The sequence below is a fragment of the Anabas testudineus genome, chromosome 22 (assembly GCF_900324465.2).
Source record: "Anabas testudineus chromosome 22, fAnaTes1.2, whole genome shotgun sequence".
In the NCBI taxonomy this organism is placed as follows: domain Eukaryota; kingdom Metazoa; phylum Chordata; class Actinopteri; order Anabantiformes; family Anabantidae; genus Anabas; species Anabas testudineus.
The window spans coordinates 4792331-4804650 of record NC_046630.1 but is presented as its reverse complement, the minus strand read 5'-3'; the positions used below and the strand labels follow the sequence as shown (position 1 = coordinate 4804650).

The 12320-nt window shown below is 37.7% G+C and overlaps 2 protein-coding genes across 2 annotated transcripts; one reads left to right on the top strand and one right to left on the bottom strand.

The window, feature by feature from the left end:
- The first annotated feature begins 935 nt into the window (after nt 1–935).
- cdkn3 (cyclin-dependent kinase inhibitor 3) lies at nt 936–6046 on the top strand. The gene is given in 9 exon segments (XM_026339481.1): nt 936–1067; nt 1765–1816; nt 1818–1861; nt 1976–2031; nt 2148–2192; nt 3069–3291; nt 4710–4741; nt 4953–5056; nt 5786–6046. Coding segments are annotated over 8 exon segments (630 nt in total). The 5' UTR covers nt 936–1067; nt 1765–1780; the 3' UTR covers nt 5876–6046.
- A 321-nt stretch (nt 6047–6367) lies between these two features.
- cnih1 (cornichon family AMPA receptor auxiliary protein 1) lies at nt 6368–12171 on the bottom strand. Its single transcript, XM_026339495.2, has 5 exons — nt 11997–12171; nt 10841–10909; nt 8107–8219; nt 7859–8002; nt 6368–7728 (listed from the first exon to the last, which is right to left on the bottom strand). The coding sequence occupies exons 1-5, from the start codon at nt 12075–12077 to the stop codon at nt 7701–7703; spliced, it is 435 nt and encodes a 144-aa protein (XP_026195280.1). The 5' UTR covers nt 12078–12171; the 3' UTR covers nt 6368–7700.
- Nucleotides 12172–12320: the final 149 nt, after the last annotated feature.

The window sequence follows — 12320 nt, the reverse complement described above, 5'->3', positions numbered from 1 at the left end:
GTTATCAGGATGAGGTTGTTGTTGTGCATTAACATAAATGTGTTTTTGTTGAAATAAAACCTGACTGGTGCTGACAAAACCTAAGACAAGAAAGAGCCACTAAATTATAATCACATAGACATGATACAAATAGCTATAAAATAAAGGGGAACCAGTTAAAAGTGTAGTGGTAGTGCCTGGACAGGTCCAGTAGCCTGCAGAGTGAATACAAATATAAAATGTCATAGTTTGTAGCCTAGATATGGAAATGAGAAGAACATGGTTATGTAGAAGTGAAATGTTTGGGAGGTTGTAGACTAGTAATGTGAGCTGGGAGAAGGCTTGGAAAGGTTTTATAAATACTGCATCTCCAACAAAATAATGGAAACTCACGTTGACATGTTATTCGTGACATTTTATTTGCTCTGTGGATACATTTTTTCTACACAATATGAAAAATTTACCAAATAGTCCTCATTTCCAAGCAGATTAAGTAGATTAATTTCTAATTTAATTTAATTTCAGATATATTCTGTCTAAAAATACAGTAATTATGCAGCTTCTTACTAATTGTTATGATGCTGTATTGGAGTTTTTGCTTCTGCTTTGTGTTTTTATAGTTGAGTTTATTGTTTTAACAGCTTTTGTAGATTTGTTTTGTTATATTTTTGTAATAATTTGCACCTTTTTGCCTCCAAACACAAACACATCAGGTCCGGAAACCCGTGTAAGGGTCTGTTTGTAAAGTTGCTCGGGTACTTTTTAATCTAAAATTAATAGAACATTCACGTTCTCCGCCCGTGTGAGACACTCTGTGAAATAAATCGAGTGCACAACGGCTCACGTTGAGGGCGTGGTTAAATACCCAAACTTGAATCTGATTGGCTGAGCGGTTCGTGTAGTTTTCAAATCTGAAGTATCAAAACAGTCGACGAGAGCAGAGCGAGGCGGGTGAGAAATACAATAAAACACGTGTTTAGTCTTTTATAGTTGTTTATAGTTGTTTATTACTTCAAATGTATGTGTTCCTATCTGATCACGGTTCAACACAGGGTTTAAATCCTGTCTGTTCTGCTGCGGTTTGACAGGTGAGCTGGGCAGCTAGCGTTAGCTAACAGTTAGCTACTGTCATCATGAGGTTCCTCTGCTAAAACAGAACTCGAACAACGACAGGAATTATAAGTGTGTGAAAGCTATATTGTGTTAAATAATGATCTTAACACTATTTGTAAAGTGTGGGAAATGATAGCTACCCCCCAGATCACCGTTATAGTGCGCTTGTGTGTAGGTGGGTTTATTTAAAGGAGACAGCTGTTGTGCTTTCAGCCCCTCAACACGTGTGTAGGTAGTTACTCCTATTTTACTTGAAGGTTCCCTTCAGAAACACGTGAAGGCTTTGAATAAACCGTTGTGTGTAAATATATATTTTTTCAAACTAACTTTTATTTAGGTAATTATATATCCTTTAAAGCACATGAACTTATTCTCTTCTCATTGCCAACATTATGGATATGCATTATGGATACTACTTCATTATGGCACCCAATCCTGTCTATCACATTCAATTAGACTGGGGTGAGCTTAAAACATGTGGTGTTTCAATGGGAAAAGTACCTATTATGTACTCATTATTGTAATTATTCACACATTCATATGTGTGAACATTTAAAACGTATTGGCTGAATACTAATGTAGATTTTTAGTAAGTCAACTTAAAATGAAAATGCATGCAGTGGTGTAGTTATCTATTTTGTGTCGACACTACATTTCTGTCTGTCTCAACAGTCTGGAAACTGAAGCCATGAGGACGAGTGAGTTTGACTCCTCATCTGAAGACTGAGGAGGTAGGGGAGGAGCAGCTGACTCCTTTCCACATCTCCTGGTACGTTTCCACAGCTCTGCTTTTGTCTTTGGCACCAACTGGTCATTGATATTCATTTTTAAATCTACAATTGTAAAACATATGCATATTTCTTTTATTTTGATTGGCTTTAAGGTTACCCCTGTCCATAGTGGATTGCTCACAGTTTCTTGGGATATGTGCACTACCAGGTAAATCCCAGTTTATCATTTTACACTCATTCACTTCATGTTGCTGTTCTTACTGTATTTCTAAGGTTTAATGTTTATCGATTTAGAAACAAATATTTAATCTCATCTCACTTTAGGTTGCAAATACAAAGATATCCGCAGGAGTCTGCAGAGAGATGTTGGTAAGACAACCTTGCTCCTTTCTGCTGCTCAAACAAAATACACTGAAACTGATTCGTGTTCCCGATGTTCCAGAAATTAGAAACATGGTTTTAGTTTAGTTTAAGTTTTAATTTATAATGTTTCAAAAATGCAATGAGTCAGTTTATAGAATTACATCCTGTAAATTGAATTCAGTTCTTTGTGTGCACAAACATGGTAAAATGACTATTTGAATGTTGTGTGACTGTTAACTGTGAGATGTTCTCATGTTTTTCCTATAGATAGTTCTATAAACAATGCACAGGAGTTAATTTGAACTGAGCCAAAAATAATTGATGTTAATGTCAAGCCTGGCACACTTTACTGTTGTTCTAGATTGAATTCTAATTTAATAAAATTGCCCATTGTGCCCTTCTGTTTGCAACTTTATTGGTATTCAGGCCCTGTGCTGTGACACTCCAGATTGTGGTCAGGTGCATGCTTTTGCTTGAATTTATTCTTGAGATGAGTCTATAACTTGAGAACTTTAGTCCACCTGTGGCAAATTGAATTGATTAGACATAGTTTAGAGGCAAATACCTGCTTATCCAAGGTCCAGCACAAAAGGCTGAGTCATTTCAGTCAGTGGACTTTTATATATTTGCAAAAATAAACAGCTGCAAAGTGAGCTGATTTTTTTAAATAAAAAAATTAAATAGATTTTTTAAGTAAATTGCACATTTATTCCTCATTTTTCGACATGTTGAGCAATTGGAGCCAGTGGTTAACATGTGACACCTGTATGATCAATAACTGTGAACAGAAAGGTTGTAACTTTAAAGATTTAAAATTCAGTCTGTAAGCACTTGTTTGTGTTTTAGCTGTCTTACATCTTCAGTGTGTCTTCTTGTCAACAGAGGAGCTCCAGAACCAGGGTGTGCAGGATGTGTTTGTCTTCTGCACCAGAGGAGAACTTAACAAATACAGGGTTCCCTCCCTGCTGGAGGTTTACCAGCAACACGGCTTCACTGTTCACCACATGCCCTTTCCAGACGGAGATGTTCCCGAGCTAGAGCAGTGCTGCCAGATCCTCAAGGAGCTGCAGGTCAGCCTCGAGAACAACAGGAGGACGGTGATCCAGTGAGTGAAACCAGAGATTCACAGTTTAAAAAAATCTATAAACAGTTTGTATCGTTGTTAAAAACATATATACAAAGAAGACGAGTCTCAAACTGGTATCACAAGAGGATGTAGAAGTTAGATTGAGGCAAATAGAAGTAGTAGTAAAGCAGTATAATAAAAACTTGACTTGACTAAACATGTTAATACCTCTAAAATCAGCCGACTGTTCTTCTTATTCTTACAATACAAAAGTTAAACTGCTGAACACTGGGTTAACCTGTTTCTCAAATGAGATCAAATGTCTTATGTTGCACAGTTTTACTTTGAAAGATGCAAAACCAGTTGAGGGAGGACTCGCAAACAAACTTAACTGAAGCATGTGTGCATGAACAGAAAGAAACATGATATAAAAAGTAATTGCAGAGAGTGTTTACATAATAAAAATGATTACACCTTAATAAATATAGTATTGGTCGGCTTCTTGCATTCTAGCTTTTAAAATGTGTAATACAATAGAAAATGAAGGGGATGTTTAGGGCTGCAAATAATCACTATCAAGGACAGTACAGGACAGTACACAGTGCATATTTTGAAAGCACTTTGAGCCAAATAGCACTTTGTGTTTCAAAGTTTTGGTAATTTAATAAAACAGAAAACTAAACTAAACTAAGATATTAACAAAAATATGTACAGAAATATGAAATATGAACCCATGGCTCAAAAATTGTGGTCTGATCTGGAGAATCACTACTTCTCTACATTCAGCTGTGTCAAAGACCTTTGTTTGTTTTATATTATGTGACATGTGAAATATTGCATTTGAAACAATATTAAGCAGGAAAAAAACAGGATGTCTTTGTATTTCAGAGGCTGAAAACAGCATTTTTCAGGGGTATCAGCCTCAAAAATGACTTGTTGCTGACTGTTGCTGCTTTACTGTTGATCTAACAAGAAGTTTCTTCACAACAGCTTCTCATTTTAACATGAACAATTCCTTGTTTTAAAACGAAGAGGATCTTGTCAACATGTAAAAAAAGTCAAGTTCTTAATGAGAACATGAGAAAATATTTCATGTCATGGTTACTGGGAACTTGAAATTGTTAACATGAAGCATTTTTGTTCTCACTGAACTCTGTTGTTATTATTATTATTATTATTATTATTATTATTATTATTATTATTATTATTAATTCTCCTCCAAGTGAGAGCAAACCTGGTTATTATCGATTCACCTAACATATGAATGACTTTAACTGTGTAAATACCAGAATGTGCACAGCCAAACATTGATGCAACCAACCCCTTTGAGTATTTTAAACTTCTGTATCATCACATTTTGAAGTTCACCTATTTAATCTATTCAGTTATCTTTGGGTCTGAAGAATTTGCTCTTTTATGCTTTTAACGGGAATTTGCGCATGTTTCTCCCCCTTAAGTTGTTACGGAGGCCTGGGACGCTCTGCTTTAAGTAAGAATATTTACTTTTCCTTTGAAATGTATTGTGTTCTCTGTGTCACTGTCATCTAACATCACTGTGTGTTGTTTTTGTAATACTTGAGTTTGTTAACACAGTACATTATCTGTTAAAAGTCTGACCTTTTAAAAACACAGAATCCTCTCTGCTGGTTTTATGGCTCTGATCACTTGACTGTCTCATGTTTTTTTTTTTTGCTGTCCAGTCGCAGCTTGTCTGCTGCTTCAGTTCTCTTTAACGATGACGGCAAACAAAGCCATAGAAATCCTCAGGGAGCACCGAGGAGGAGGAGCGATACAGACAGTGAAGGTCAGAGCTTCTCTCCATGAATCTGTAGTTTTCAAGAGAAAATAACGATGAATTCACAATTTGTACCTCGATAACTAAAAATTGCAGAGTTGACAAAAGCCACAAGATGAAATCTGAAGTTTGTTTGGAGCTGAATTATCTGCTCAGATTCAGCCTGATGCTTCGAAACTCATTGGATGTTATTTTTATAAGTTGAATGTTCTGTAAATGCCGAGTCAGTCACCCGACCCGAATCCAGTTGCATTTTTTTTTTGCTGAAGATAAAATGCACCAGAAAAAAACCAGGAAGTGATGCAGCTGCTGTAACGGTCTGGCAGAACTTCACCTGGGAAGAAACCAGCATATGTGGGTCGACTGCAACAGCATTAAAAAGGCTGTAATCCCTTCATCCAGAATGTTGACAATGACAAGTCCCTCAAAGTTTACAGTCGCTTCATTTTAAGTCGTACAAGACAAGACCGTTCAAATTAGAGCGATATACTGATGGATTGGCTAAAGATATAATGATCTTCTGTAGTTTTTACACTACAGAGTACTACTTAATGTATTTTAACTTTTAAACGTCCGGCTCTATACTTGAATAGGTACCTTTATTACCATAATCATAATGTAACTTTTATTGATGAATAATTACAACATCAAACCATGTCCTGTCTTTTCGAGTTCTTCGTTTGTGCTTCAATAATTCACTAACATGTTAATTAACGACTTGATTTTACTTTCCCGTAGCAATACAACTTCCTCCACGAGTTTCGGGAAAAGTACACGGCGTACCGAGAGAGCAGAGAAGTTTCGACAGAGCGCTCCGTGTCTCGGTAATCACTGGGCTGCTCTTCCGCATCTTAAACATCTTAAAATATCTCATCTTGATTTCTCTCCGATCGTCTGTGATATACAGTCATTGTATTCTCTAATGATTGCACTTTAAATGGATACTCTAATATATTGCTCCTTGTCTTCATTCTGATCAAATAAATGACTTGATGAGGATTTTCCTGTTGTATTCCTGTGTCTGTGTTACAAAAAACACAACGTGCTGTAACAACAAAACAAGAGCTTCTGAGCCATCGACAGTTAAGTTTTAGCCACATTATAACATATTAATTAATACTAAGTGTTTAACTTTAACCATAATCATGTTTTAGTCCTAAACAAAATACAGTCTCAAATTTAACCAAATTAGTAGTAGAATGTATTTAAATGTTATTGTTTTCCCTTCTGTTCTTTTCCTTTTAAATATCCCACATGACAAACAGCTAAAATCTCCAGGAATATTTTATATTTAAGTTTAAAACATCATTCCAGTCCATGTTAACAGAGTGGGATTGTTTTATTTAGATTCAAATAAACTCGAGTTGTTCCCTAGATTTGACAGAATGGGATTTCATACATACAGATGTAGTTTTATGAGACAAATGTTCATCCCTTTTCCTGATAAATGTACATATTTGAAAACTGGAATAAATACCCTAGTGTTTCTGAAAAAGTCAGACTAGCGGCCTTGATGCTAAAAGATAAAACATTTTCCAGATTTCTGATTCTGGTGTCGAGTCACTTTGAGGAGTGCTTCATATACTAGAGACAGAAAATGTAAATAAAAAAAAAAACATTGCATAAATTAACACTGGAGTTCCTAATGTTGTGGAATAATTTGTGTGGAAATGAACAAAAAGCACGACAGAAACAGTTAAGGAATTTTGAAAAGGTACATTCAACAGTATGGCACATTGGCAGTTTCCCACTCAAATGCAGAAAGCAGAGAATCACAAAGTCTTGTTGCTTCCTACTGCTGAATATATTCTTGTACTGTTGAGTCTACCTTTTAATGTATCGACAGCTGCAAGGTCGAGTCCACAGAAATACAGGTCACATACATGTTGCTGTCTATTCTGGAGTCGCATTTAAAACAAAGAAAACGAGTGCCAGTGATTCCAACAAGGATTACATCATTTAAATGTAATGACAGACAGGTCTGAAGTATGGAAATGATCAATCAGGAAGCTTGAAAACTGATGCTGTGACAATCAGTATGATTGTCTCTATGCAACATGTCTTACTAAGTGATAACCCATGCACGTCAGCCCTCACTGTACAGAACTGTACAGAGCTCATTTATCTGTGGCTAACAAAATCTTTGTTTTAGTGATAGTAAAGAATCATGTGGCAATGCATAAATTAGCTATTAAAGCCTAGATGCTAAATCACAGAAAAAGCTAATGCAGTGCGGCACACAGCTTAGAAAAATACACCCCTGAAGATGTCTACCTAATTTGTAAACACTCAAAAGTTAGGAATCAGGATGGAAAAGAAAAAAAACTTTATTTAAATCCAAAAAAAAAAAAAAACTTGTCCATTCAGGTTTGTCCTTATTTTCTGTAATATTTAAAACTATAGTGCTATGAGAGGAACGCTGCAACCGAGATACTCTCTTAAAACCGGCTAAATGTTTCCAAAATGACTGTGTGTGTGTGTGTGTGTGTGTGTGTGTGTGTAGGGGTGGGGTGGGGGTTGAGAGTTTGTCTCTTTTTCAAAATGGCGTCTTGTGTTGCTGAACGGTGGTCTTCAGCAGGTCCAGTGTTCCAGCACTATGATCAGTGTCTGGTCATCTACTGTACATGCAGGTCCTTTTCCTTCACAGTCCAGTTTAGGAACTCACCAGAACATAGATCATTCTGTTAAAAACAGATGACAGATCATGAAATGTTTTGTATTGTTTGCAGTATCAACATATTGGATTGTACGGTTTTTATATACTTTTAACATTTGAAATTTGCATAGGATCATCAATACATAAAAATGTACCCGTAGAGATAGTAGAAGAATGACAGGAGGTAGAAAGCCAGTTTGCACCAGCCTTCTTTTTGACAGTATGCGAGGATGTCAGCATTCATGATGGTTGTTGGGTCGTAGAGTCCTGGACAGCTCATCACAGGTCTGCTCATATACCTGCATCACACAGCAAAAGTTGAGGTTTAAGTCAGATTAAACAAATATGTACAAATATAAATTTTAACAGCAGGATAAATTATTCCTTTAGGTCAGATACACACCTCCAGACATGATAAGCCAGTAATGGCAAGTTGAGACAGAGGGTGAGCCACTCGGCTGCACAGAAGAACATCACGCAGAAGAAGAAATGGATGAGATACTCTGGGAGAACCAGCTGAAAGAGCAAGTTGAAGAAGAAAATGTCAAAATCCATATACAACAGTATAAGTTAATTAGCTATCCACATAAAATACTAGACACAGAATAAATGTAGTGAGTCGTGTGAAGTCAAAGTACACTAGTCAGAGGACAATACATGATGAAGTTACACTGACTCAAAGGCAATGAAGCCGTTTCACAAAGAGACGAGCTATTTAAAGACCAGACTAAAAATACTCTGTATCCACAGAGAGTCGAAGAAAGAAATTAAGTGGACTACAATGAGGTGCTTATTTTAACTATCAGGTTTATATATACATCTTAAATGTCAGTGCAGTCTGTGCAGTAAAGCATCTGGAATCACTATCTAGCAGCAAAGCAAGTGGTAAAATACATGGACAGTGTTTTATCAGGCACTGATTTGACAAAAACAAACAGGGTGAAAAATTAAGACCTGCCACCTGCAAATGAGAGTGATCTGAACAGAAGATTTTAGCTCAAACTGAGTAGAAAATGCTAGAAAAGGACATGCACTACCCTCAGATGTCCTCCATTTCATGTGTGATCTGTAAGGTTTACAGTAAATAGTATTTATCACAGTCAAGTATCACAATTAGCCTTTAACACTGACTCATAATTGTAGTAAATTATGTGAGTTGCTGGTAGAAATCGCTGGAGTTAGAAATCTATAAGACACTGTTGCAAGTGAGAGAAAAGGTTAATTTCCCACCCTGGTCATATGACATGCATTGTCAAGTCTGACGTCAAGTAAAAGGGGAATTCCATCAACAACTTGCTCTGAAGAATGTCTGCACCAACATCTTAGCAAAAAAGGGGCAAACCTACAAATCATCCAACTTCCTCCTCACAAACGGGCTGGGCGACACACCGGAGAAAGACCATGCTGTGAGCACTAGCAGTGTTGATGCAGCAGCCTGCCTCAGACTGACAGAGTTCGAACTGGAGCGGGGCTCAGGGGGGCAGATGGAGGCACCACATGGAAGCCATGCATTCAAAAAATAAAGTAAAAAAAACAAAAAAAAAGAGCAGAGGGTGGAGGGGTGGGGGCAACCAACAGCCCACAGATGAAAAGGTGAAGGGCATGTAGGAAGAGGAAGGTGCTGGGGGCCTATGATGTGCTAAAATCCTGCACTGTGCTGCCAAATACAAAACAACTGATCACAGCACAAAAGACGTGGCAGCTGAGCCGAGTGCTCCACACGCAAAAAGACAAACATGGTCAAAACTGCAGATCGGACTGCGGAGTGAGTCGCAGACTGGAGACGGAAGAGGCTGTACTTTTTACTAAAAGAACTCCTACTAGTGAAATCACTAGCCAATCAGTGGTGCACAACATTGCTGAGCTGAAGCGAGTTGGGATTCTGTAGCCATCTGCTCTAAACCACAGGTGATGTAGGTTAGTGCCAACACTGAGCTCATATACAGTAGCTTAGTTTTGCTAATTGCTGAGTCAAACTGTAGCGTCCTCTCGCAAATTGTGTGATGTTATTTTAATTAAAAGCAGCAAAATCGAAAATATTTCTCAAACACCATAATACACATTTAAAATTACCGACTCTGAACGAAAAGCTCTGCTACAAAATTTAATTATCTGACTTGACATTTGAATTATATATATATATATATATATATATATATATATATATATATATAAATATGTAAAACTGTCAGAGTGGCTTGGTGTCATGTTACTACTGCCTCAAACTACAGACAAGTTACCTTACTTTCTGTGTTTACTCAGAATTTACAGTACCAGTAGCTAAAACACTATATGCAAACAAAGGGTAGGTTGTAATAAAGATCATGCATGTTTTGAGCATTTGCAAGTCTTTTCAGTTAACAGCTACACTTCATCAATAATTGGTAACTTGGATGAAACATCCAAGAGATGTTCTCAAACGACTGCACATTTTATGAGCACCATACCTGCTATGCCCCTAAAATGCAGTTTCAGAGTTTAAAACAAATTTTCTTATTGGAAAGACAAAAAATAGCGAAATAGCAACAAAATCCAGTCTTTTAATAAGTGCTTAAATCTTTACAGCTGCAAAATAACCAAGTTTCTTGAACAAACACGAGTCAAAAATAATAAAAGGACAATTAAACAAGCACACACAACAGTAAAAAACCTAAGACAAAGGTGCCACATCACTGAGCTCAAGCTAAACTCTGCCTTTAACTCTGATATTAGTTAAATGAAAAGACAATTGCAAACACTTCCCCGTGCAAAATGACAAGACTGCAGACTGAGTTGAACTGAGCGGGCAGTTTAAAGATTGGTAGATTGGTACAAACCTTTAATGCAATTTTGACTCTTTTAATCTTTTTGACCTTTTCAACTGTCTTTTTGCCGTTAACAGTGTAAAAAAAATAAAAAATAAAAAAGCAGATTAGGAAAAACAAAACAACAAAAAGCATTAGAGTAGAGACAGCTCACAAGATCACTGAATTCATAACAGGCAGGTTATTTAGCATAACAGTGCATAGAAATTATTGAAAAAACACAGGCGGATAAAGTTTATCCTAAAATAAATGAAATATCTTCTTTCAACAGAGCAAATCTTCATGCAGTCAAAGAGGCAAGGAAGGTGATAAGAGATAAGGTGTGTCACTTACCGGATTTAAAGTGTTACACTGATCTATAGGATTCTTGTAGTCGGTCTTCAGTTCATCAAATGCTATAATCTGGAGGAACAAGAAGCAGGAATGAGCAGAGAGAAATGTACATCTGAGAATCTATAAATCAAATACCCAAAGTCAAATCTAATGTGACACTGGGTTTGAACTTTGAACTGTGGCATCAATCTGACTAAATCTTCACCACTCACCTGATACTAACACTATAAAAGTGCAATCAATGCATTATATCATACAAATAGCTTCATACTTTATCATTTATCATTATGGGACAGGGCTTTTATTTTATCTGTCTTACCGGCAGCTGCGACTAACAATTTCCATCTCATGTTTGTTTGTTTGTTTTTGGCTAAATACTCAATTGTTTTCAACACTGAATCTTTTACTGTTTTGTTTGTTTGTTTTTTACTTGAACATGACTAAAATAAACAAGTTTCCATTTGTTTTCTTTCATTACAGCTCTTAAATAATAGTGTATGTACTTATATTTGCATTCGTTGTGCCCGTTATTTACCTGATTATGACTGAGTTACACTAAATTATCGTTTTGAGTCACAACTACCTACAGGTGTTGACATTTTAACGACAAAACTTACGCTACACCACAGAACTGTGAGCCGACCGGAGGCTGGTAGGTACCGGGCTTCCCTCCTGAGGACAGCGGCACTGAGGCGGTTTGTTGCCCCGTGACTGGGGGTTAGCATTAGTTAGCTAAGCGTGCTAATTAGCGGGCTAGCTAACAGCGAACCGCTAATAATGTGACGAGCCTGTCCAGATAAAGCTCGGTTAGCGTAACCAGCTACGGGCTAACAGGAAGTGAACCAGTGGAACTAATTACGATAACACGGCGTGTACATGTAATAGTTTGGGGATTCAGTTGCTAACTTTAGCACCTAGCCAACGGCTGGGTGTGTTCCATTCATTCCCTAACGGCCGGGCTCCAGCCTCCCTGTCGCCAGGCCCAGCGCCGGACGACGTCAAACCCGACAACGGGTCCGGGTATGTGCGGCTAGCACGGTGGCCTAGCTTTAGCCTGGTCTTTCTAAGCCCTCCTCGCTCTTTCACCTACTCTTCTAAGCGCCGTTGCACCGGCAGGCCCACCGCTCTCTCTCCGGTTGCCCGCATTTGTACTTACATGCCAGATGGCGAAGAAGATAAGCGCCGCCGTGAGCAGCAGAGCGAGCATATAACAAAAGGCCGCGAATGTGAACGCCATTTTTCCTCCGGTTCCGCTGCTCGGTGTCTGGGTCGGTCGGCGGATGATGCAGGCAGCTTCGCAACGGATTCGAGATTTGTCAGCGTGTCGTCTTCTTCAGTGAGTGTTTAACTAACGTGAGCTGGCTTCTTTATCGCTTCATTACTGCCATCTTCTGGAGTCCTGTCGTTTCTCTTCCAAACAATCAAACTGTACACTGAACTTCATCCTTTAATCCTGTTTGCAGCTTCATGCTCAGTATGT

Excerpts from the sequence above, each read along its gene's own strand:
- cnih1 (XM_026339495.2), bottom strand. The coding sequence starts at position 12,077 with ATGGCGTTCACATTCGCGGCCTTTTGTTATATGCTCGCTCTGCTGCTC. Across the intron at positions 10,910-11,996 it reads TCTTCTTCGCCATCTGGCAT|ATTATAGCATTTGATGAACT; the intron begins GTAAGTACAAAT and ends TTGTTCCTCCAG. Across the intron at positions 8,003-8,106 it reads CTGGCTTATCATGTCTGGAG|GTATATGAGCAGACCTGTGA; the intron begins GTGTGTATCTGA and ends TGTGTGATGCAG.